General features: G+C 41.7%; 1 protein-coding gene across 2 annotated transcripts in view; it reads left to right on the forward strand.

Annotated features, from left to right (window-relative positions):
- The window catches only part of AP4S1 (adaptor related protein complex 4 subunit sigma 1), a 348,287-nt gene that overhangs the window by 144,190 nt on the left and 179,238 nt on the right, over nucleotides 1–24,859 (forward strand). For both annotated transcript variants that reach the window (XM_044073817.1, XM_044073819.1), the window contains exon 2: nucleotides 23,987–24,169. In XM_044073817.1, the coding sequence (XP_043929752.1) occupies nucleotides 24,032–24,169 (138 nt within the window). In that variant the 5' untranslated portion in view covers nucleotides 23,987–24,031. The remainder of the gene's footprint in view (nucleotides 1–23,986; nucleotides 24,170–24,859) is intronic.

The following is a 24,859-nucleotide window of genomic DNA, read 5'->3' on the forward strand; positions in this document are numbered from 1 at the left end:
ACAGATGACTGCAAACTAGGAGCCATAGTTGAGTCCCCAAATGATGTGGACGTCCTACAGCGGGGCCTCACTGAGACAGATGCCTGGTGTCAGAGGCATGGCCTCAAGCTCAGTGCCAAAAGTGCATTGTCATCCCCTTTGGTAAAAACTCTGCACTCATGAACTACCACATAAACGGCAGTCTACTTAATGCCGAATGTGTGATAAGTGACCTTGGGACCCAAATGGACAGTAGTCTCTCCTTTGATAATCACATCGCCACAGTAGTCAGGAAATCCTTCTGTGTAGCACATCTCATCACAAAAGGGTTCTCATCCAGGAAAAAAGAGGTCATTGTTCCCCTCTACTCGACACTCATTAGACCCATTATAGAGTACAATGCCCCTTTTGGAAAGTACCTCACAAGACATCTGCAGCAGCTGGAAAGGCCACAGAAGTACCTCACAAAGAGGATTACTGGCCTCAAACAGATGCCCTACACTGACAGTCTCAAAAAACTCCAGCTTTACTCTGTAGCATATCACCTACTCCAAGGAGTTCTCTGCCTATCATATAAAGCTATGTAAAACCCAGAGCTGTTGGACATGCTACACCTAAAGAAATCCCAATCCCTCCAAGCTACATGCTCTAGGGACCTAAACCTTGTCACCACAATAAACAGGACATGCTGGAGGGATAGATTCCTGTTCCAGAGACTTCCTGTACTCTGGAACAAACTACCCATCTATGTCAAGCAAAGTTCCTCATTAGAACTCTTCAAGACGAATCTTGATGAGTGGATAGGAGATAGGAAATACACCCCGGGGAACACTTCTGTGGCTCTGCTCAACAGGGGCACAGGAATTAACTTTCTTGGGTGGAGTAAGCCAGGGAACCTTGTTGACTAGGCTTACTTAGGCCCTTGGGCTGATAGGCTAGTACCTACCTATGAGATTCTGCCGATAGGGATGACTACAGTTGGGGATATGGACAATAGGAGGCTAGAATTTATTGGAGAAAACTGGTAAATGAACCAAGGTATTTGGGAGCAAATAACTAGAGAGGGAGAGTTAATAGAATGGGAAGAGGCCTAGAATTTATTTGAACTGCAGGTTAGAGCTTGCCTTCCCTATCAAGGATTGATGTCAGAGTATAGGCAAAGAGAAAGCAACATGGGATCCTAAATGAAAGACCAGCACTGGTAGAGTTTTTACTAGAATCTAGAACAGAAGCTGCCATTAAAAAAGGAGTAATTAGTAGAGCATATAAAATATGGCATGATAATTGTAAGAAATAATCAGAGGAATTTGGAAAGGATTGAGAGGAGAGAAGGGATAAGCAGTTCACAAAGAAGCAATGGGAGGATATATGTATGTGACCCAAATATGCAACAAAATCTAGAAGATTTAGGATTTTTGTTTGGAAAGGTTTACATGGATATTGTTATACTCCAAGTAGTCTCTTTCCTCAGGTAAACCGTTAATGTTAGAGTTGTGACTGGGAAGAAAGAGGTACTTGGGAACATGTTTTCTGGGAGTGCTGTGGATTGGCGGATTTTAAGGATTCCCTGCAGGATGCACTGTTGGAGATGCTGAGTGGGCAGATTGGTTTGACAAGGGAGACTATTTTACTGAGCTATGGTAAAGAATCAGAATTGCCTAGACATGGTAAGGCCTTTCTGTGTCTAATTATGGTGGCTGTCAAAAAGCAATTACTAGAAAACGGAAATCAAATTCTAAACCAGCTATATTAGCAATATTGAATATAGTAACGGAGATAATACAACTGGAAATGAGATCTTTAGAAAAAGGTATGAGCAAACTACATAGGAAAAATGGGAATTGTGGGAACAGTACATACAAGGAAGGAATGAGGTTTAAAGGAGGAAGGCAGGACATAAATGATCTATGTAATGTTTGACTGAAAATGATTAGGTAAATTATAAGTGATGTGTAATTTTTCCAACTGGGAGTCTGTCAGTCTGGTTCGTGATGCAACATTCAGTAGTTCTGTTATTATTAATTTAGATTTTGATTTTCATTTATATAACTGTATGATTGCTTATATCATAAGTGATGGTTTAATAAAGATGTTTCTTTAAAAAAGGGCAGGAATTGAATAATTTATGTAGTGTTTCTTAGGTTATATGATGTATAGCATTATATGTGAAGGATAACTTTTGTTAATGTTAATTTAATGCAGTTTGATTACTTTTGTATAAATGTAAATTTGTCTGTGTCACAAGTGATAATTCAATAAAGATGTTTAAAAAATATTTCAATAGATTTTAAGTCACATTAAGGCATTATTAAATGTAACAAAAAAAAAAAAAAAAGGCCAGTGACCGTCTTTACTGGCCGAAAATGAACAGACTGAAAAAATAGTTCAAAAATGTAAAATTAAAAGTTGGAATAGATCCATTTCATTACAGTGATAGTGTATATTATCTTTTATCTTGTGATTGCTACTCAAAATATTCATAAGTTGTATAACTTCCTGAAACTACTAACCATTGTATTATCAAAATCATGAACTGTTTTTGCCAAACATAAAACTGTAGATGAGGTACTGTATGATAACAGTCCACAAATCATACTTGATTGTGAACATCAAAATTATGAGCAACTGGAGTTCCATCTTCATCACCTCCAGGACTAAGGTAGAGTAGACTTTGCCTGATATGTAAAACTTTCCTAGGATACTAAAGCCCCTCTCTTTTACCCATTATGTTATGCAAACTAAGATCCTTCTTCAGATTTCTTTTGCTGCATGTGAAATTGGTCACATTTACAAATGGCTCCAGGCTACCATTTTATATATAACAGCTTTTGGTGATACTCTGTGGTAATAGTTGTGGATGTTTTTCATGTTTCACTGTTGCAGCCATCACATTTGGGTTATCTGCTTGCAGTAGCCCTCAGTCGGCCTCATTATCAAAGTCTTGGGTCCTGCTTTGGTTGCTGTCTCATCTTCCACGACGTCAGGTCGTCAGGGGTATAAAACATGCAGCCGACACCATTACATCAGTCTTTCTTGCCATGCAGTGCCCGAAGCAGAAGCAGTTCACAAGTGCCGGTCGGCAGACTCCTGAAATTTTTGTTTTCGAGTTTCAGAACCAAAGTCTTCAACTAAAGCTAAGTATCCTGTTGGGGAAACTTTTTCTTGCTTCTTACCGATGTCAGTAAAAGTTAATAAATGCATTACTTGTGGAAAGCAAATACCTCACAAAGATTTTCATTCGTACTGTATTCCTTGCCTGGGCCCTGACCACGACTTGCCTTGCTGTCGGTTTTGTGCCTTATTTAATCAGCGCACTATCCGTCTTCTGTATATTTTCACTGCTAAATATTTCAGTTCTCAGTTTAATTATCCAGAAATGTTGTTGGTTAGCCATCCAAAAAAAACGCAAAGATAAAGACAGAGATGGGCCACCTAGGTCCAAAGCTGTCAATGACGCTTCTCCTAAGCCAGTCACCAGTTCGCTGGTACTCAGTGAGGCGCTTTTGCAGCCCCTGATACCCGCTATTTCTGATTCGCAGGCCTCTATTGAGACCCATTTGGAGTCCGGTATGCCGCGAGATGCTTCAACTGTGGAACCTGCAGATGTCTCTACCTTGGATGGGTCCAGAGTCACTGTGCAGGCACCAGCTTCTGATGGTGTATTCAGGCCTATGGACTTGCATATTAAACTGACACCTCCTCCTTCATTTAGGCCTAAATCTCGACCCATGCCTAAGAAACCGACGCCCAGGCCACATGCTCAGGCCTCTATGCCTAAAAAAACAAATGATAAGAATGGCTGAAGAGCTTATAACTTTTAATCAGGGGAAGCCAACCTCCCCCTTCTAAGATACCTAGGACTGAAGTTGTTTATGAATCTTCTGACCAGGATTCTGATTTTTTTGATTCTTCTGATGATCTGGATTTGCCCTTATCTACTTATGAGAATTCTGATGCAGAGGACTCTATTCCCTCTGCTTCCCCTCCAGAGGATTTTTCTTTTGGTGAAACCTTACATATTCTAAGGGAGCATTTCCACTGGGAAAGTCAGGATTTTTCTGATTCAAAAAAGAGACTTAGGCCTTTAGCTATACCTCCTGTACTAGACATTGTTGATGATGCCTTTTCGGAATCTAGTTTGGCCCCTGATTCTTTTGCTCGTACTCCCAGAAAACCTGACCGATATTACAGGGTTCCTGATTCACACAAGTTTCTTTTTAAAAATCCTATTGTGGATCCAGAGACTATTTCACATGGACCCAAGGGCATTAAGGCTTCTACTGCTAAAAATCCTACCCCTTCTGATAGAGACTCCAGGGCACTGGATAGATGTGGTAAGCAGGTTTACACTTCTGCAACCTTGGCCATTAGGGCTTTAAACTGCCAGTTTCATGTTAAAGTATCAACAACATGTTATTTGGTTGCTTAAACAGAAAATGATGTTGATTCCTGACTGTGCTGAAAATAAAGAATTACAGGATTTAATGCATTCTGCTGAACAGGTTGGTAAACATACTTTGCAATGTGGATTTGATTCATTAGAGCTCTCTTGCAGGCTGCTGTTACTAGGTCTGTGCTCAGAAGGCATGCTTGGCTTAAGGAGCAATCTTTGCCTGATCATGTTAAAGCTAAACTGTTGGATGCTCCCTTAAATCAGGACCGCCTCTTTGGCAACAAAGCTGAGGAAGTTCTTAAAAAGATGGAAGATAAAGCTAAATCTATGCAAACTGTTAAAGATTTCTTTCAAGTTCAACCTCCTAGATTTAGTAGGCATTGGCCCTCTAAGAATTGGTCCATTCCAGCCCCTTCCAGGTCTTCTCAAGCCAAACCCAGACACAGCAGAAACCCCAGATTTCAGTCCCAGGGGACACGACTAAGCAGTGGGGGATTTCCTCACACAAATCTGGGAGTAGTAAGCCCCCCCCATGGAAAACTGTCTCAATGACTTGTTTTTAAAACTTCCAAGCACTTCCCAACTGAATGCTCCTTTAGGCGGAAAGATTGGTCTGTGGGCCAAAAACTGGGAACTCATTACCCAGGACAAATGGGTTTTTAAATATAGTGTCCCAAGGATACAGATTTCACGTCCACATGTTGCCAACACCAAGGGGGTGGCCAGATCTACCCCCAGATCAGTGGGCAGAGGCCCAAAATCAAGTTCTCTCTCTTAAGCATGGGGGCTTTTCAGTTGGTACCAGAAGAGGAAAAGGGACAAGGTTTCTATTCGAGACTTTTCCTAGTACCAAAAAAAGGCAATACTTGGCATCCTATCCTGGACCTCTCTACAATAAAAACACCCTTCTGGTGATTCCAAAATTCAAAATGCTGACTCTTCACCAGCTGCTTTTTATGCTAGGCAAAGATGCATGATTGGCAACACCAGACTTAAAAAAAGCATACCCTGCACATCCCTATCAGGGAGTCTTGCAGAAGATACCTATGCTTCGATCAGCTCTCTGCACTGCCCTTTGGCTTATGTACTGCGCCCAGGGTATTCACAAAGTGCCTAGCTCCAGTCATTGCATTTTGCAGGCAAAGAAATATTCAAATATTCCCATACCTGGACGATTGTCTAATTCAGTTAGAAAGCCAGGGCATACTTTTAAATCATCTGGCCTTTGTTCAAAGGATGCTGACTTGTCTGGGGTACACCATAAATGAAAAGAAATCACACCTGGTACCCTGTCAACAAATTATATTCCTGGGAGCAAGCTTGAATACAACTTCCCGGATGGCTTTCCTCATGCCAGAGAAACGGATTAATTTGACAACCTACTTCAAACAAGTTGCCACAAAAACCCAGCTATCTGCAAGGCAAATACTGCAAGCGTTGGGGTTCATGGCCTCCTGCATTCTTCTAATTCCAAATGCAAGGCTGCATATGAGGAAACTACAATGGTATCTCAAAAGCTTATGGTGTCAACATTCACAGGATCTAGAAGCAATGATTCCTATCATACCTTGCCTACGCCTAGAGTTCCTTTGGTGGGCAGAGGCCTGCCACCAAAACAGGGGTACCATTCACAGTACCCCCTGCCACCCAAACCTTAACAACAGAAGCATCAGACTATGCATGGGGGGGCTCACCTGGCAGGGAAGTGCATTCAGGGCAAATGGAGCCCAAGTCAAATGCACCTGCACATAAATCAAAAGGAAATTTTAGCTGTACAGAATGCTCTGACAGCCTTCAAGGACCACATTCTTCCAGGGCAACTAATGGTAAAGATGGACAATACCACTTCATGTGGTACATAAACAAGCAGGGGGGTACACATTCTTACCCCCCTCTGCAGACTAGCCATGGCATTGTGGAACACAGCCTTGAGCTACCAAGTGAATCTACAAGCTCAATTCCTGCCAGGAAAACTACACTGGCAGACGGACTAAGCAGAAACCTCATGGACCAACACGAGTAGAAACTGGAACCAAGGATTTTCAACATGTTGACAAGCAAGTGGGGGAGCCCAGAAATAGACCTGTTTTCCTCCCCCCAGAACCATCACTTGGACAAATTTTGCACAAGGATTCCCCACAAGCTAGCTTGGAAAGTGGATGCTTTATCCTTCAGCTGGAAAAAACTATCAGTTTATGCCTTTCCTCCTCTGCCTCTGCTGTCTAAGGTACTACTAAAGATCAAGCAGGACAAGCCAAGGACAAGTTTAATTGCACCAGACTGGCCACACCAACACTGGTACCCCTTCTTGCGCAGTGTGTCATGCTTGGCCCTATGGCACCTGCCTCAGACTCCCTCCCTGTTGTCTCAGCAGGAGAACCAGATTATGCACCCTCAGCTGCAAACCCTGAACCTAGCAGCCTGGCTAATTACCTAATCTCTCCTTTATCATCCCTCAGTAAATCAGTGATGAATATTATTTTAGAGGCAAGAAGGCCCAGTACTAGAAAATCTTATGCTGCAAAATGGAAAAGATTTTGTGCCTGGAATCAATCTCAAGGGATGAGCGCAGCAGTGTCCAATTTACCTCATATTCTACAATACTTGACTGAGATGCTTCATAAGGGCTTGTCCTTTTCTTCCATCAAAATTCATGCCTTGGCCATTTCAGCTCATTACAGCACAGAGCCTCCAGTCTTCTCTCACCCACTGCTCAAGCAGTTCCTCAGAGGGGCCAAAATTTTAAGGCCACCCAGGAGAGCTCCAACTCCAGTCTGGGACCTTAAGTTTGTCTTGGAGAAACGCGCTCTTCCTCCTTTCGAGCCAGCTGCTACTGCAGATTTAAAATTCCTTTCCTGGAAAACAGCTTTCCTTTTTAGCAATCACTTCTGCAAGAAGGGTATCTGAATTACAGGCCCTTATGGCAGTGGAGCCTTTCATCATCTTTCATGCGGACAGGGTGTCTCTTAGAACCAATCCCTCCTTCATGCCCAAGGTGGTATCCAGTGTGGCTCTGAATCAGTTCATTCATTTGCCTACCTTCTTTCCTAACCCACAGAACAAAGGGGAATGGATACTGCACTCCTTAGATGTGCACAGACAACTTAGATTTTACTTGGACAGGACTAAACCTAAAGGAAATCTAGAACAACTGCTCGTCCGGGGAGAATCCAAAAATCAGCCTGAACCATAAACTTCTCTTAGAAACATCAACAGTTTATTGAACCAAATTTCAACAGGACAGCAAAAAGGTTAAGCGCTTTCAACTGGAACACATGCCAGTCTTCATCAGAACCAATAAACAGTATTTGCTGTTGAACATAAATACCTGTTAAACCTGCGGTTTTTGAAAACCGCGCCAAAATCTCTTAAGATATTTAAAGTGACAGCACCATCTCAGCATGGCATATGTGACAGCTTTAGCGTCTAACTACAACATACACATAAAACACATAAAAAACTCAAATTATACTAAGATGTAAAAAGTATTATAATGAATTATTCATTAATAATACTGTATTTGCTTGAGTAATGCTCCTAACAATTTTACGTAAATATACGCTCATATCTCTCATTGAGCTATAAACTGACTAATATGGTAATGCTCTATGTATACAAGGTCTAAACCATTAAAAATCACAAGCATAATCAAAAATAATATATCCCCAAGACTATATACTACTGTTGTTAAAATACTAAATATATGTGTAATTATATAAAAATTTTATACATCTTCCTTACACTACATGTGTATTGATAGTTACAATTGAATCAATATTTAATTAAACATTTAATTAAAAATTATTAAACCACAGAAGAGAAAATCATAAAAGTCATAGAAAATCTATCATGATGAATGTGTAAATGTATAATTAGACATAAAATATGTATTATATGGACTATTATAAAAATATGATATTAGTTAACCTTCATATACGTAATAAAAATGAATATGAATATTAAATATGAATGTTAAATACTGTATATGTATATAAATAATTTTTAAAAAACTTATTATAAATATGATTTACTACATTTCATATGTATATTAAAAATTTTCCCTTAAAAATTGGACCAAATATGAATGATGCCTTAACTAATCTCAACGTATGTATTCTAAAACATAATTAATAATAAAATTTGCAGTAATAAAAAATGCTGTTAGCTTAACTATATTTCAATAAGAAAATGTTTAATCACTCATGAGGAATGGCTTGATGCTGATAGAATCGTTAAGGCCTGGGAACCTGGTTGCATCAGTTTTAATTTGCCATACACTCTCTTTCAATGCTAAATTGTTCTTCCAGTTACATTTTTGTGTATTTATTTGATCAATAATGGCGAATACGAAACTATGTCCCTCCCCTTTATCTAAAATATGTCTGTAAAGGGCATTTTTAGTGTCTTCTTTGCGTATTTTATAATAATGTTCATAAATACGCTTTTTAATGACCCTTTCCGTTTTTCCTATATAGTATGCCTTACATGCATTGCAACAGGCGATATAAACCACTTGTTTACGTTACAGTTTTACCTCTCAAACATCTAATAACTGTGTGGTTTATATCTTCTAATATTATTTTCTCTGCTTCATTAATGTTACAGCATTGTCGGCATGTTCCACATTTTGTACTTCCGCTCTTTTATTTCACCAATGAACAATTCTTTGTTTCTGTGTATTCCAACATTCTCTTTATGTTAGGCGCTACCTTATATACAATTTTAGGTGCATTTCCTACCTTAATATTCAAATTATTGGAGATAATAACATCCCAGTGTCTGTTTAAAATTGCTTTAATATAATGCACAAATGGAGAATAAGTGAGGACACAGACTCTATTAAAATTATGTTGTAATTCCTTTATCTTACTAGTACTATCTGTATCCTTAATACCTAATAATGGTTTGTATTTATTGTTCCACTGAGATATGACATACTGTGAGGTTCGTTTTACCATTTGATCTGGGTAGCCCCTCTCTCTAAACATACTACATAACATATTAATATCTTCCTTCATAACATCCAAACTAGAAGACATTCTAGCTATTCTAATACATTGTCCTTTGACAATGTTTTTAAACGTATAAGGAGGATGATTACTGCTGTATGCAATGTAATCATTCGAATATGTGGGTTTCCTGTATATTCTTGAAGCGAAACCCGTATCAGTATGCCAAACAAATGTGTCCAAATACACTATTCCTTTACTACTGTAATTAAAAGTAAATTTCAAAAATTCAGTGGTATTGTTAAGGAAGTCAATAAACTCACATATCTCGGTTTCAGAACCCTTCCATAACACAAATAAATTGTCCAAAAATTTTTTTTCAAAAAAAAAACATTTTTTAAAATTTCAAAAAAAAAATCCCCCCACTTTTTTAAAAAAGGGTGTTATTTTTCCAAAACAAATTGAAAAACCAATTTTTTAAAACCAAAAAATTTTTAAAGGCTATGGACTTGCATATTAAACTGACACCTCCTTCTTCATTTAGGCCTAAATCTCGACCCATGCCTAAGAAACCAACGCCCAGGCCACATGCTCAGGCCTCTATGCCTAAAAAAACAAATGATAAGAATGGCTGAAGAGAGCTTATAACTTTTAATCAGGGGAAGCCAACCTCCCCCTTCTAAGATACCTAGGACTGAAGTTGTTTATGAATCTTCTGACCAGGATTCTGATTTTTTTTTTATTCTTCTGATGATCTGGATTTGCCCTTATCTACTTATGAGAATTCTGATGCAGAGGACTCTATTACCTCTGCTTCCCCTCCAGAGGATTTTTCTTTTGGTGAAACCTTACATATTGTAAGGGAGCATTTCCACTGGGAGAGCCAGGATTTTTCTGATTCAAAAAAGAGACTTAGGTCTTTAGCTATACCTCCTGTACTAGACATTGTTGATGATGCCTTTTCGGAATCTAGTTTGGCCCTTGATTCTTTTGCTCGTACTCCCAGAAAACCTGACCGATATTACAGGGTTCCTGATTCACACAAGTTTCTTTTTAAAAATCCTATTGTGGATCCAGAGACTATTTCACATGGACCCAAGGGCATTAAGGCTTCTACTGCTAAAAATCCTACCCCTTCTGATAGAGACTCCATGGCACTGGATAGATGTGGTAAGCAGGTTTACACTTCTGCAACCTTGGCCATTAGGGCTTTAAACTGCCAGTTTCATGTTAAAGTATCAACAACATGTTATTTGGTTGCTTAAACAGAAAATGATGTTGATTCCTGACTGTGCTGAAAATAAAGAATTACAGGATTTAATGCATTCTGCTGAACAGGTTGGTAAACTTACTTTGCAATGTGGATTTGATTCATTAGAGCTCTCTTGCAGGCTGCTGTTACTGGGTCTGTGCTCAGAAGGCATGCTTGGCTTAAGGAGCAATCTTTGCCTGATCATGTTAAAGCTAAACTGTTGGATGCTCCCTTAAATCAGGACCGCCTCTTTGGCAACAAAGCTGAGGAAGTCCTTAAAAAGATGGAAGATAAAGCTAAATCTATGCAAACTGTTAAAGATTTCTTTCAAGTTCAACCTCCTAGATTTAGTAGGCATTGGCCCTCTAAGAATTGGTCCATTCCAGCCCCTTCCAGGTCTTCTCAAGCCAAACCCAGACACAGCAGAAACCCCAGATTTCAGTCCCAGGGGACACGACTAAGCAGTGGGGGATTTCCTCACACAAATCTGGGAGTAGTAAGACCCCCCCCCCCCCATGGAAAACTGTCTCAATGACTTGTTTTTAAAACTTCCAAGCACTTCCCAACTGAATGCTCCTTTAGGCGGAAAGATTGGTCTGCGGGCCAAAAACTGGGAACTCATTACCCAGGACAAATGGGTTTTTAAATATAGTGTCCCAAGGATACAGATTTCACATCCACATGTTGCCAACACCAAGGGGGTGGCCAGATCTACCCCCAGATCAGTGGGCAGAGGCCCAAAATCAAGTTCTCTCTCTTAAGCATGGGGGCTTTTCAGTTGGTACCAGAAGAGGAAAAGGGACAAGGTTTCTATTCGAGACTTTTCCTAGTACCAAAAAAAGGCAATACTTGGCATCCTATCCTGGACCTTTCTACAATAAAAACACCTTTCGGGTGATTCCAAAATTCAAAATGCTGACTCTTCACCAGCTGCTTTTTATGCTAGGCAAAGATGCATGATTGGCAACACTAGACTTAAAAAAAGCATACCCTGCACATCCCTATCGGGGAGTCTTGCAGAAGATACCTATGCTTCGATCAGCTCTCTGCACTGCCCTTTGGCTTATGTACTGCGCCCAGGGTATTCACAAAGTGCCTAGCTCCAGTCATTGCATTTTGCAGGCAAAGAAATATTCAAATATTCCCATACCTGGACGATTGTCTAATTCAGTTAGAAAGCCAGGGCATACTTTTGAATCATCTGGCCTTTGTTCAAAGGATGCTGACTTGTCTGGGGTACACCATAAATGAAAAGAAATCACACCTGGTACCCTGTCAACAAATTATATTCCTGGGAGCAAGCTTGAATACAACTTCCCGGATGGCTTTCCTCACGCCAGAGAAACGGATTAATTTGACAACCTATTTCAAACAAGTTGCCACAAAAACCCAGCTATCTGCAAGGCAAATACTGCAAGCGTTGGGGTTCATGGCCTCCTGCATTCTTCTAATTCCAAATGCAAGGCTGCATATGAGGAAACTACAATGGTATCTCAAAAGCTTATGGTGTCAACATTCACAGGATCTAGAAGCAATGATTCCTATCATACCTTGCCTACGCCTAGAGTTCCTTTGGTGGGCAGAGGCCTGCCACCAAAACAGGGGTACCATTCACAGTACCCCCTGCCACCCAAACCTTAACAACAGAAGCATCAGACTATGCATGGGGGGGCTCACCTGGCAGGGAAGTGCATTCAGGGCAAATGGAGCCCAAGTCAAATGCACCTGCACATAAATCAAAAGGAAATTTTAGCTGTACAGAATGCTCTGACAGCCTTCATGGACCACATTCTTCCAGGACAACTAATGGTAAAGGTGGACAATACCACTTCATGTGGTACATAAACAAGCAGGGGGGTACACATTCTTACTCCCCCTCTGCAGACTAGCCATGGCATTGTGGAACACAGCCTTGAGCTACCAAGTGAATCTACAAGCTCAATTCCTGCCAGGAAAACTACACTGGCAGATGGACTAAGCAGAAACCTCATGGACCAACACGAGTAGAAACTGGAACCAAGGATTTTCAACATGTTGACAAGCAAGTGGGGGAGCCCAGAAATAGACCTGTTTTCCTCCCCCCAGAACCATCAATTGGACAAATTTTGCACAAGGATTCCCCACAAGCTAGCTTGGAAAGTAGATGCTTTATCCTTCAGCTGGAAAAACCTATCAGTTTATGCCTTTCCTCCTCTGCCTCTGCTCTCTAAGGTACTACTAAAGATCAAGCAGGACAAGCCAAGGACAAGTTTAATTGCACCAGACTGGCCACACCAACACTGGTACCCCTTCTTGCGCAGTGTGTCATGCTTGGCCCTATGGCACCTGCCTCAGACTCCCTCCCTGTTGTCTCAGCAGGAGAACCAGATTATGCACCCTCAGCTGCAAACCCTGAACCTAGCAGCCTGGCTAATTACCTAATCTCTCCTTTACCATCCCTCAGTAAATCAGTGATGAATATTATTTTAGAGGCAAGAAGGCCCAGTACTAGAAAATCTTATGCTGCAAAATGGAAAAGATTTTGTGCCTGGAATCAATCTCAAGGGATGAGCGCAGCAGTGTCCAATTTACCTCATATTCTACAATACTTGACTGAGATGCTTCATAAGGGCTTGTCCTTTTCTTCCATCAAAATTCATGCCTTAGCCATTTCAGCTCATTACAGCACAGAGCCTCCAGTCTTCTCTCACCCACTGCTCAAGCAGTTCCTCAGAGGGGCCAAAATTTTAAGGCCACCCAGGAGAGCTCCAACTCCAGTCTGGGACCTTAAGTTTGTCTTGGAGAAACGCTCTTCCTCCTTCTTCGAGCCAGCTGCTACTGCAGATTTAAAATTCCTTTCCTGGAAAACAGCTTTCCTTTTAGCAATCACTTCTGCAAGAAGGGTATCTGAATTACAGGCCCTTATGGCAGTGGAGCCTTTCATCATCTTTCATGCGGACAGGGTGTCTCTTAGAACCAATCCCTCCTTCATGCCCAAGGTGGTATCCGGTGTGGCTCTGAATCAGTTCATTCATTTGCCTACCTTCTTTCCTAACCCACAGAACAAAGGGGAATGGATACTGCACTCCTTAGATGTGCACAGACAACTTAGATTTTACTTGGACAGGACTAAACCTCAAAGGAAATCTGAACAACTGCTGGTGGCATTTGCTGCAGGGACAGAGGGGAAAGCTATTTCAAAGCAAACCATTTCAAAATGGATAGGCCACTGCATTCATTTCTGCTATAAGTACCATGGAAAACTTATGACCCCATTCAACCAGGGCTACATCTACTTCCTCAGCCTTTCTCAGGGGCGTTCCTACCAGGGACATCCTAGAAGCTGCTACCTGGAGTTCTGTACATACTTTCACCAAGCTTTATCATTTGCCAATTTTTTCTAAATCCAGAGCTGGCTTTGCCACTGCAGTCTTGCAGGGTCTCCTAGCTGGTCCTAATTCTATTTAAATTCCTCCTCCCAACCTTAGCTTTGGGAATCTACCCAAATGTAATGACTGCAACAGTGAAACACGAAGAACATAGTACAGTTGTGTACACTTACCATAAATGTAGATGTTTGAGTGTATTCACTGTTGCAGTCCTGGTTACCCTCCCTCCAGCCCCCTTTCTTCTTTTGGCTATACCTCTACTCTCCCTTACTTTACTCAAAAAGCTTTTTGGTGTATTTGCTTTTTTGTTGGAGGTATATCCTTGTAGTTATAGATTTAATTGCTTCCCATTAGGGGGGCACCTGACATCTAGGGCAAGAAAAACTGATGTAATGGCATTGGCTGCATGTTTTATACCACTGACGACCTGACGTCATGGAAGATGGGACAGTATCCGACACAGGACCCAAGACTTTGTTAATCAGGCCGACTGAGGGCTACTACAAGCAGATAACCCAAATGTAATGACTGCAACAGTAAATACACTCGAACATCTACATTTATGGTAAGTGTACACAACTGTACTTTTTGCCTGTTGTTAGTTGCACGTGGATGATCTCTGAAGCATCGTGCTGTGCCACTAACCTGGACGTGTGGGTATCTTTGAATATGGATATGCCCCTGCCTTTTGTATTTCAGTCCAGGTTCTGTGGCTGAAATGTATGGTATGAGTTGTAGCCTGGTAGTGCTGGGGTCTCTCTGGAGCTTTAAACCAGGTTTCTGTTACTGCACATATATCGATTTTCTCCATACTGAGGAGTGCCTCGAGTGCGTACATTCTGAGGTTTAGACTTTTGGCATTGAGTAACATTACCCTCAGTATTTTGTTACTTGTGCTATTTACGGTGGTGGTTTTGTCTTCTGAGCCTTGCCTAAAAAAGGCACTATGGGGGTGGCAAGAGCCTTGGCCAGTATTCAAAAGCGTGTCAAGGTGCAAGCCGTCTCTAGCGAAGCAGCGTGGCTTGTCGAGCGTGTCATCCCAGGCGGACAGACACTGGATCCCCTTTGAATGACACCAGAAACTTAGCCAATTTTTGAAATTGACAATTTTTTTCTTTATACCGCTGTATCATTCTTGGTGGGGGCAGGATGCTACTAAGGGTCAGGGTCATACTGGCCTAGGCTACGTGATCAGAGAGCTCTTCCATGTCTCTCTTCATGTAGTACAGGGAGGTACAGCTCAGGTCATTCACACCAACATGGACAATGACAAAGTCATATTTGTACTTGTTCTGGAGTGACCTGAATGCTTCTGTTACGTGGTGGATATTGGCACCCAAGAGGCAGCTAGCAGTAACCTACTCCTTATTCAGCCTAGTGAGTGGGACGTTAGTGTGCCTGACTATAGAGTCACCTATTACTAGTATGTTGGGTATGTTATTTTGCCTTAAGGGCTGTGATTGCATGGCATACTGGTTTTGTGAAGTTTGTGTATCATGGTTTGTGTTGGGGGGGGGGTGGAGGTTGCTTGGATATTTGCTTTGGAAGTCTCTGTTGGTTTTGCAAATTTTTATTTAGAGCCTCCGAGTATGTTTTTGTGTATTTATGTGTGTTTTTTGCCGGTGCTGGTTTAATGGGTATGTGTGAGACTGGTGGTGTGATGCAAGTATTTCACTTATCCTCTTGACTGTCTGATCCATTCTTGGGTTGAGAGAGTTTAGCCTCCAGTTTGGCTGTATAGTTGCATCTCCTGCATGTATTAGTGTTTGGTGGTAGGAGGAGAGGGTTGTCTGTGTACATGAGGCAGTTGTAACATTGCCTCAAAATGCCCAGATTCACCATTTGGACTGGAGTGTACACCTGAAACTGCCCTTTGGACATGCCTGGATAGGTACAGTGAACTGGTTTACTGAATGGCTGGTAAGGTCGAATAGAGAGCATTGTCCTTCTGTACAGTATAGGAGGATCTAGTGCTAGGGCTTATAAGTGCTTGCTATGAGTTTTGAGCAAGTGCCAGGCTGAGAAATGAATGGCTTGAGTGCTTAAGTTGAAAGTTTGTCTAGTTCCAAGGGAAAATTTGAAGAGGAGACTTTGTGGAGGCCGGGAATAGTTATACCCTAGCTAACCGGTGCTGCCCGGCACACAAAACCGGGCAAATGTGGTATTTATAGCAGGGAAATGAAAGGGATAGAAATTAGCCCGAAATGGTCAATAAACTACTAATTTCTGAGCTGAAACCACTCCTACAGGGACAGATAGGCTGCTCAAAGATCCCCTCTCTCACAGGTGAACAGAGAAACTTCCTTCTATCCAAGTAAGGTATGGGCAAACACAGAGATTTGTAACATGGCCCTGAATTCAGCACTAACCTGAAAACTGGACTATACTAGCTTAGAAAGGTGGGAAACAAGTGTATTTCTTTGCTTTTTTGTTTTTTTTTTTCAGAAAATAAAGCAGTTACAATCCAAAAAACACTTTAAATGCACAGAAAAGCATACTTATTCTTTATGCATCTCAGATCAAAGTTGTAGTCAATGCCCCTAGAAATAAAGTAGGATGAAACACAAATACAGTAAAAGCAGATGAATAAAGTGCAATTATATAAACTGATTTAAACAAGTTACCCAATTAACCAGAAAAAAACTCAAAACTAAGCCCTGTTCGAGCAGTCTTCAATCAGACAAGTTCTGTCTGCACACTCCTGCTACTAGGGTGCAGGGGAAACTTCTCCAAAAAAGATGGCCTGGATCAGTGCTCTAGTTATACAAACAAAGCTAGATTCAGCAGGTCTGAATCAGCAACAAGGCGCACCGATTTCAGAAAGAAACTGTTCAGATAAGCAGGCACAATAAGCCTGTGATCAGAAATTCCCAGCTCAGAAGGCAGAATCCAGCCTCTCCTCCCACAAGAGTGCAGACCACAAACCTTCGTAATGTAGAGTAACTGGCCTGAAGCCCAAGTGCTTAAACTAGAACTAATACACTTTTAAAATAGCAGACACTGAGCCTTCAGTCAGTAATTCCCAGCTTAGAAGGATGTAAGCTACCTGTCCTGCCACAACAGTGCAGACCACAAACCTTCTTAATGTAAAACAACCGGTATGAAGCCCAAGTGCTGAAACCAAAAGACTTAGAATAACAATTACAATTTAATCAGGCTACTACCAAGAAGTAATAAATGCAGCAGAATATATAAAATTGAGTACTTTTAAAAAAGCAAAATAAAGTAGGAGGAAACACAAATTCAGTAAAAGCAGATGAATAAAGTGCAAAACATTTTTTTGTTTTTAGTAAAGTGCAAGGAGAGAGGAAGGAAGAACCTAAGTGGGTTGTCCTTCTCAGATCTTCTCTCTGTGTTAAGTAGAGTGAACACTAGCCTCAGAATATGATCTCACTGTACTTGGTTAAGTGAGCAAATGAGATGGACCCAGGAGGAGTGTTCTAATATAGACTTACAGGAGGGACGGGCAATTCCAGAGCCACCAACACTAAACAAGAACAGGGAGGATAGGTGGAGAACTAACTGCAGAGAGAGACACAGCACACTATTCAGTGAAACACACAATTAGGTAACAGAAAAAATGAAATACAGTACTTTTAAAACTACAAGTTTGTACTTAACAAAAGACTAAAATACATTACTGCAAGTTTGCACTTAACTTCAGCTTCTAATGCAGGTCTCTCAGAAGTTGAGCATAAAATGAATTCTCAAACTTTGTGGCTAGCACTTAAAGTACAGTGGAAGAGAATTGTGTGGTTGCCATTTGTGAGATTTGTCCTACTTCTGTTATAAAGCTTATAATGGCATGTAGTGGTTGGCCTGGGTCAGTTGTTTTTACTGGTGTGTGAGAAATAGTTGTGGGAAGGGAATCACAGCATTACAACTCTTACTTTGTGTGGCTTTAGATAACACACACTTACTGATCAATCAAACTGAAGTGTACTTTGCACCTAAGAAGGTTATAATTATGTTGCCGTGAGCCAGGCCTGAACTTGGGCTTTCGTTTTCCTTTGGTACGCTTTTTCAGTTAAAGGCATCTGAATAAAAAATATAAGCTTGCTAAGACAAGAAATATATATTTGTATCTATATGGTGAAAAAAAAATTTCAAGTCATTGAAGTATGGTCAGTAAAAATGTAGAAAACATAATACTCAGAAATGTTTCATAATGATGTTCATCGTGTTTCACTGTTGCAGTCATTACAATTGGGTTATCCTGCTGGCAGGCTACCCGAAGTCGGCCTGAATTCCAAAGTCTAGGTCCGGCGTCGGTTGCTGTCGCCTCCTCCCTGACGTCTCTGCGCCAGGGGTATAAAAGATGCAGCCGACGCCATTTTCCCCAGTCTTTCTTGCCACGCAGTGCCCCAAGCAAAAGCAGTTCGCAAGTGGCGATCGGCCGACTCATGAGATTTTCGTGTTCGAATTTCAGAACCAAAGTCTTCATTAAAAGCTAAGTACCCCTTTGGGGAAACTTTTTTTCTTGCTCCAGTCTGATGTCAGAAAAAGTTAATAATTGTATTTCTTGTGGGAAGCAAATACCTCATAAGGACTTTCATTCCTACTGTATTCCTTTCCTAGGCCCTGAGCACGACGTTGCTAATTGTAGGTTCTGTGCTAGATTTAACCAATGCAGTATTAAGCGTCGGTACGATTTTGCATTTCACTATTTTGGCAGAAGATTTAATTACACAATGTCGTCGGATAGACATCCGGCTACCGCATTTCACAAGAAACGCAAGGATATTCACAAGAACGCAAGGAAAAAGAAAAGGACAAGCATCCGAGGTCCAAAACTGATGAGGCTTCTAAGCCAGTCGCCGGTTCTCAGTGTGGTGCTTTCGCAGCCCCTGACGCCCGCTACTTTAGAGCTGCAGGCCACTACCGACTCCCATGTGGAGCCGACTAGGCCGCTGGAAACTCAAGGTATTGGAACCTTTGAAACTATTCCCTCAGATGGGTCCGGAGCCGCTGAGCAGGCATCAGCTTTTGAAGGTGTTTTCAGGCCAACACATTTATATGTAAAAACGATTTCAGCTTCAAAGGCAAAGTCTAAAGCACCTTTAAAGCAAAGAAACAAGTACAGCAGCCCCATGGACAGGCCTCCATGCCTAAAAAACAGATGCTCAAAATGGCCGAAGATCTAATTACTTTGATCAGGGGTTCCCATCCCCCTCCTGACAAGAGGCCTAGGCAAGAGACAGAATATGAATCTTCAGATCAGGTTTTTATTTCATCTGATTCCTCTTCTGATCAGGAATACTCTCTTCCTCCCTATGAGGATTCTGATGCTGAAGAATCTATCCCTTCAGCCTCTCCTCCTGAGGATTATTCTTTCGGGGAAACTCTGCATACCATGAGGGAGCATTTTCACTGGGAGAGCCAAGATTATTCAGAATCTAAGAAAAGGCTCAGAGACTTCCTTTTACTGCCTCAGCACAGGCACTTTTGCTATTCCTCTTGTGTTAGACATTGTAGATGATATTTTTTCAGAATCCAGTCTGACTCCTGACTCCTTGCCTCCAGCTCCTGTTAAGCCAGACAGATAGATACTACAGGGTTCCTGATTCACATAAATTTATTTTTAAAAACCCTGCTGCTGACCCAGAAACTCTCTCTCAGGGTCCCAAAGGGGTCAAGGCTTCCACTGCAAAAAACCCTCCTCTGACAGGTATTCTAGGGCACTGGACAGATGGGGAAAAAAGATTTACACTTCCGCTACCTTGGCTATAAGGGCTTTAAATTGTCAGTTTCATATGCTTAAATATCAGCAATATATTATGTCACTGCTTAAACAGAAAATGTTGATAAATTCTGAATGTGCAGAAAATAAAGAAATGCAGGATTTATTGCATGCAGCTAAACAAGTTGGAAAGCATACAATTGCAATGTGGTTTTGATTCTCTGGAGGCCTCCTGCAGGGCCGCTGTTATGGGTTCTGTCATCAGGAGGCATGCTTGGTTAAAGAAACAGAATCTGCCTGATTATGTTAAAGCAAAATTATTAGATGCTCCATTAAAGCATAATACCTTGTTTGGTGTTAACGCAGAGGTGGTGTTGAAGAAAGTGGAGGACAAAGCAAAATCTGTGCAAACAGTTAAAGGATTTCTTACAGGTACAGCCTCCAAGATTTAGCAGACACTGACCTACAAAGAATTGGTCCTTTCCAGTGTCAGACAGGCCACCAAGGGGCAGATACAGACGCCCTAGAGGCAGGTCCCAGCCCCAAGGCACTTGCAGGTCTAAACAGTGGGGTGCTTCTACCTCCAAAAGTGGAGAAGACAAATCACAGGCATACAGGAAACAGTCCCAATGACTTCCTCCTGTCTGCGCCAAGCACTTATCTTCTGGCAGCACCTTTAGGGGGAAAACTAGCACTTTTTCATCAAAATTGGCACATAATAACCCAGGACAAATGGGTCTTGAACATAGTGTCACAAGGCTACAAGTTTCGCTTTCATACCCTGCCAAGGGCACACGGTTTGCCAGACCTGCCAAAAAATCAATGGGCAGAGGCACAAAAGCAAATTTCTTCCCTCATGGACATGAGGGCCATTCAGCAAGTACCAGAGCAAGAGCAGGGACAAGGATTTTACTCAAGACTCTTCTTGGTGCCCAGAAAGGACAAAGCCTGGAGACCAATACTGGACCTATCTATTTTAAACACATATCTGGATATTCCAAAATTCAAAATGTTAACTCTGCAGCAGCTTCTGCCCATGCTGGGCAAGATGATTTGGCTTGTGACTTTAGACCTAAAAGAGGCATACCTGCATGTCCCAATCAGACAATCATGCAGAAGATACCTCAGATTCATAGCTGGCTCAATGCACTACCAATTCTCTGCATTGCCCTTTGGCTTATCTACTGCGCCCAGGGTCTTCACAAAATGCCTGGCTCCAGTAATTGCATTTTGCAGACAAAGAGGAATACAAATATATCCTTATTTGGATGATTGCCTCATTCAAGCAGAGAGCAAGGACATTCTACTACAGCATCTGACGTTTGTAAAAAGATTACTAGCATGCCTAGGGTACACGGTAAACGAACAGAAATCAAAACTTGTACCCTCTCAAGAGATAATATTCCTGGGTGCAAGCTTAAATCCAACTGCCCAGATGGCTTATCTCACACCAGACAAACAAAGGCAACTGACTACTTATTTCAAACTGTTGGCAACAAAGGCCCAGTTATCTGCAAGAAAAATTCTGCAGGCTTTGGGCTTTATGGTATTCTGCATTCTGCTAATTCCATATGCAGGACTGCATATGAGGAAACTTCAATGGTATCTAAAAAGTGTTTGGGCTCAACATTGTCACAGCCTGGAAACAATAATTACCCTCATTCCCTGGCTGCAACAGGAGTTTCGATGGTGGGCAAAGGCCTTTCTCCACAACAAGGGACAGCCATTTACTTTAACCACAGCCAGGTAAACATTAACAACAGATGCATCAGATTATGCCTGGGGGGCCCACATGGCAGGAAGATGTATTCAGGGCACATGGTCCGCAAGCCAAATGCATCTACGTATCAAACAAAAAGAGATGCTAGCTGTTCAGAATGCCCTGATAGCCTTCAAGGACCAACTTCATCCAGGACAACTACTGATAAAAACGGACAATACCACAGTCATGTGGTACATAAACAAGCAGGGAGGCACTCATTCCTATCCCCTGTGCAGACTAGCCATGACTTTGTTGGACACAGCATTGACTTACCAAGTACATCTGCAGGCACAATTCCTGCCAGGAAAGATAAATACTCTGGCAGACAAACTAAGCAGAAACCTCATGGATCCCCACGAGTGGAAATTGGATCCGCAAATATTCAGCATAATAACAAGGAAATGGGGATGCCCGGACATAGTTCTATTTGCCTCCCCTCACAACTGCCAACTACAGAGATTCTGCACAAGGACTTATCACACGCAAGCATGGAAAGTGGATGCTCTTATCTTTCAGCTGGAAAAACTTAACAGTATATGCCTTTCCTCCACTGCCCCTCCTCCCCAAGGTACTCCTAAAGGTCAGACAAGAGAAGTCAAAAATGATGCTGATTGCCCCAGACTGGCCCCGCCAGCACTGGTACCCAATCCTAAGGAACCTGTCTCAATGCCCAGCCTGGACATTACCTCAAATTCCTCACTTACTGTCCCAACAAAACAGTCCGATCCTGCACAGCCAACTCAAGAGCTTAAATCTGGCAGCATGGTGGATAATGTAGTCATTCAAAGCACCCCTCTTTCTAAAGCAGTGATGGATGTTATTTTGGATGCCAAGAGGCCTAGTACCAGAAAATCTTATGCTGAAAAATGGAAGAGATTCTGTGCTTGGAACCAGGCACAAGGAATTGACACGATTGCACCAAATATTCCTCAGATTTTGCAATACTTAACTGAGATGCTGGACAAAGGCCTATCCTTTTCATCAATTAAGATTCATGCCTCTGCCATTTCAGCTCTTTACAATACAGAGCCACCTGTTTTTTTCTCATCCTTTACTAAGGCAGTACCTCAGAGGAGCCAAAAACTTAAGGCCTCCAAGGAGATCACCAATACCTGCATGGGATCTCAATTATGTCTTGGAAAAGCTCACTCTGCCTCCTTTTGAACCAGCTGCTACAGCCGATATAAAATTTTTATCTTGGAAAACAGCTCTGCTCCTAGCAGTAACCTCTGCAAGACAAGTCTCAGAGCGACAGGCACTCATGGCTGTGGAGCCTTTTATCATTTTCCATCCAGATAGGGTTTCTCTTAGGACAAACCCAACATTTATGCCTAAGATGGTGTCCAGTGTGACCCTTAACCAAACTGTTCACTTACCTTTTATCCAAATCCACAGAATAAGGGTGAGAGACTTCTGCATTCTTTGGACATACACAGACTGCTACGGTTCTACCTGGACAGAACCAAAGCTTTCAGAAAGACTGAGCAATTACTAGTGGCATATGCTACAGGATTACAAGGAAAAGCTATCTCAAAGCAGACTATTTCAAAGTGGATAGGCCACTGCATTTGTTTCTGCTATTCACAACATGGCAAATCAGTGCCTAAGTCCATTAGGCCACATTCAACCAGAGCAGCAGCCACTTCAGCAGCCTTCCTCAGAGGAGTACCAACCAAAGACATTTTAGAGGCTGCAACCTGGAGCTCAGTGCACACTTTTACAAAGCACTATCACTTACCACTCTACTCTAAATCCAGGGCAGGCTTTGCCACTACAGTTTTGCAGGGCCTCATAGCCGCTCCTAATCCTGTTTAGCTCCAGCCTCCCAACCTTAGCTTTGGGATTCAACCCAATTGTAATGACTGCAACAGTGAAACACTATGAACATAGTACAGTTGTGTACCTACCATAAATGTAGATGTTCGAGTGTATTCACTGTTGCAGTCCAGGTTACCCACCCACCATCCCCCTTATCTTTGCTTGAACTTATCTGTACTTCTCTATTCTATACAACCTATGTGGTGTATTTGCTGGTAGAGGAAAGAGTAATTTACTTTGGTGCATGTATGCTTTATTGACATATTTTTAGCCTACCCTTTTGGGGGCACCTGACATCTGGGGCAAGAAAAACTGAGGAAAATGGCTGCATCTTTTATACCCCTGGCACACTGACGTCAGGAAGGAGGCGACAGCAACCGATGCCGGACCTAGACTTTGGAATTCAGGCTGACTGCGGGTAGCTTGCCAGCAGGATAACCCAATTGTAATGACTGCAACAGTGAATACACTCTAACATCTACATTTATGGTAGGTACACAACTGTACTTTTCTTATTAGAAGTACAGCCCCCAGGTCCCCAAAAGTGATTCTGTCCTACTTGACTTCTGCCACTGCAAGTCACAAGCTTCTCGTTCTGCTGACAAGAAAAAAAATGTTGGTATATGGAAAATAAGCTTAATGTATTACTAGTGAGTTCTATAGTGAAGATATTATTTTTGATTAAAATAATATTGATAAGATGCTGCTATGATGTATGATACGTACTACTCCAATGTCTGTTCCAGTTTTCAAATGCAACCTTTCACTTTTTTTTCTTCTTTCAGTATTTTATTAATGGACTGTACCTTGAACTGGAGAAGTATCCAAAAATGATTAAATTTTTCCTTATGGTGAATAAACAAGGACAAACAAGGCTGTCCAAATATTATGAAAATGTTGAGATACATCAGCGGACAACCTTAGAGGCAGATGTAATTAAAAAATGCATTTCTCGCACAAAAGATCAAGTAAGTGAGGTTTTTTTTTCTATATGTCTTTTGCCCCCATGTCTGTTGACTTTCAATACTCCAATTTATTCCGTTACCAGTAGATTTAACTCAGAACCTAAGGTGAGAGCTGTTTAGATGGGGGCCATCATTCATGTAGCCATGGTAATGCTTTATGCATTAACCTACATCATGGCAATGAGGCCATTTATAATTCGTCTAACCCCACTTCTGGCATGGGAACATGCAATCCTTGTCACCGTGGAGGTCCACAATTCCTTCATGTGAGTATGTGCACTCATGTTGAAGGCTGTCACCTGATAGTGGCTTAACACCCACACGTAGCTTTGCATTCACATTGGTGCCTCTCTTCCATGGGCTTATGGCAGTGTGCATCTGGTTACCCCAAGGATGGGCATGTCCATTCTTCCCTGTCACTCCTGTCATGCACCATAGCTGCTAATCAAACTCAGGCCACCCAGTTCATAGTCAGGTTTTCATCCCCAGGTATCACTGGAGCTGGCAAGTAAGTGAGTTTCAGTTTTTTTACTGGTGGAATTTACTTACAAAATTCATTAAGTTAAGCATTTGTACTTCTGCAGCTGTAACAGTATGGGGTTTGTTTTGGAGTATGTGAGGAAGTCATACTGCAGCATTTACTGCATTGTAGGAATAACTGTCTTGACTGTTTTATTTTGTTTGGTAGTTCAT

The sequence above is a fragment of the Protopterus annectens genome, chromosome 6.part0, assembly GCF_019279795.1.
Source record: "Protopterus annectens isolate FY-2018-M chromosome 6.part0, PAN1.0, whole genome shotgun sequence".
Taxonomy (NCBI): Eukaryota; Metazoa; Chordata; order Ceratodontiformes; family Protopteridae; genus Protopterus; species Protopterus annectens.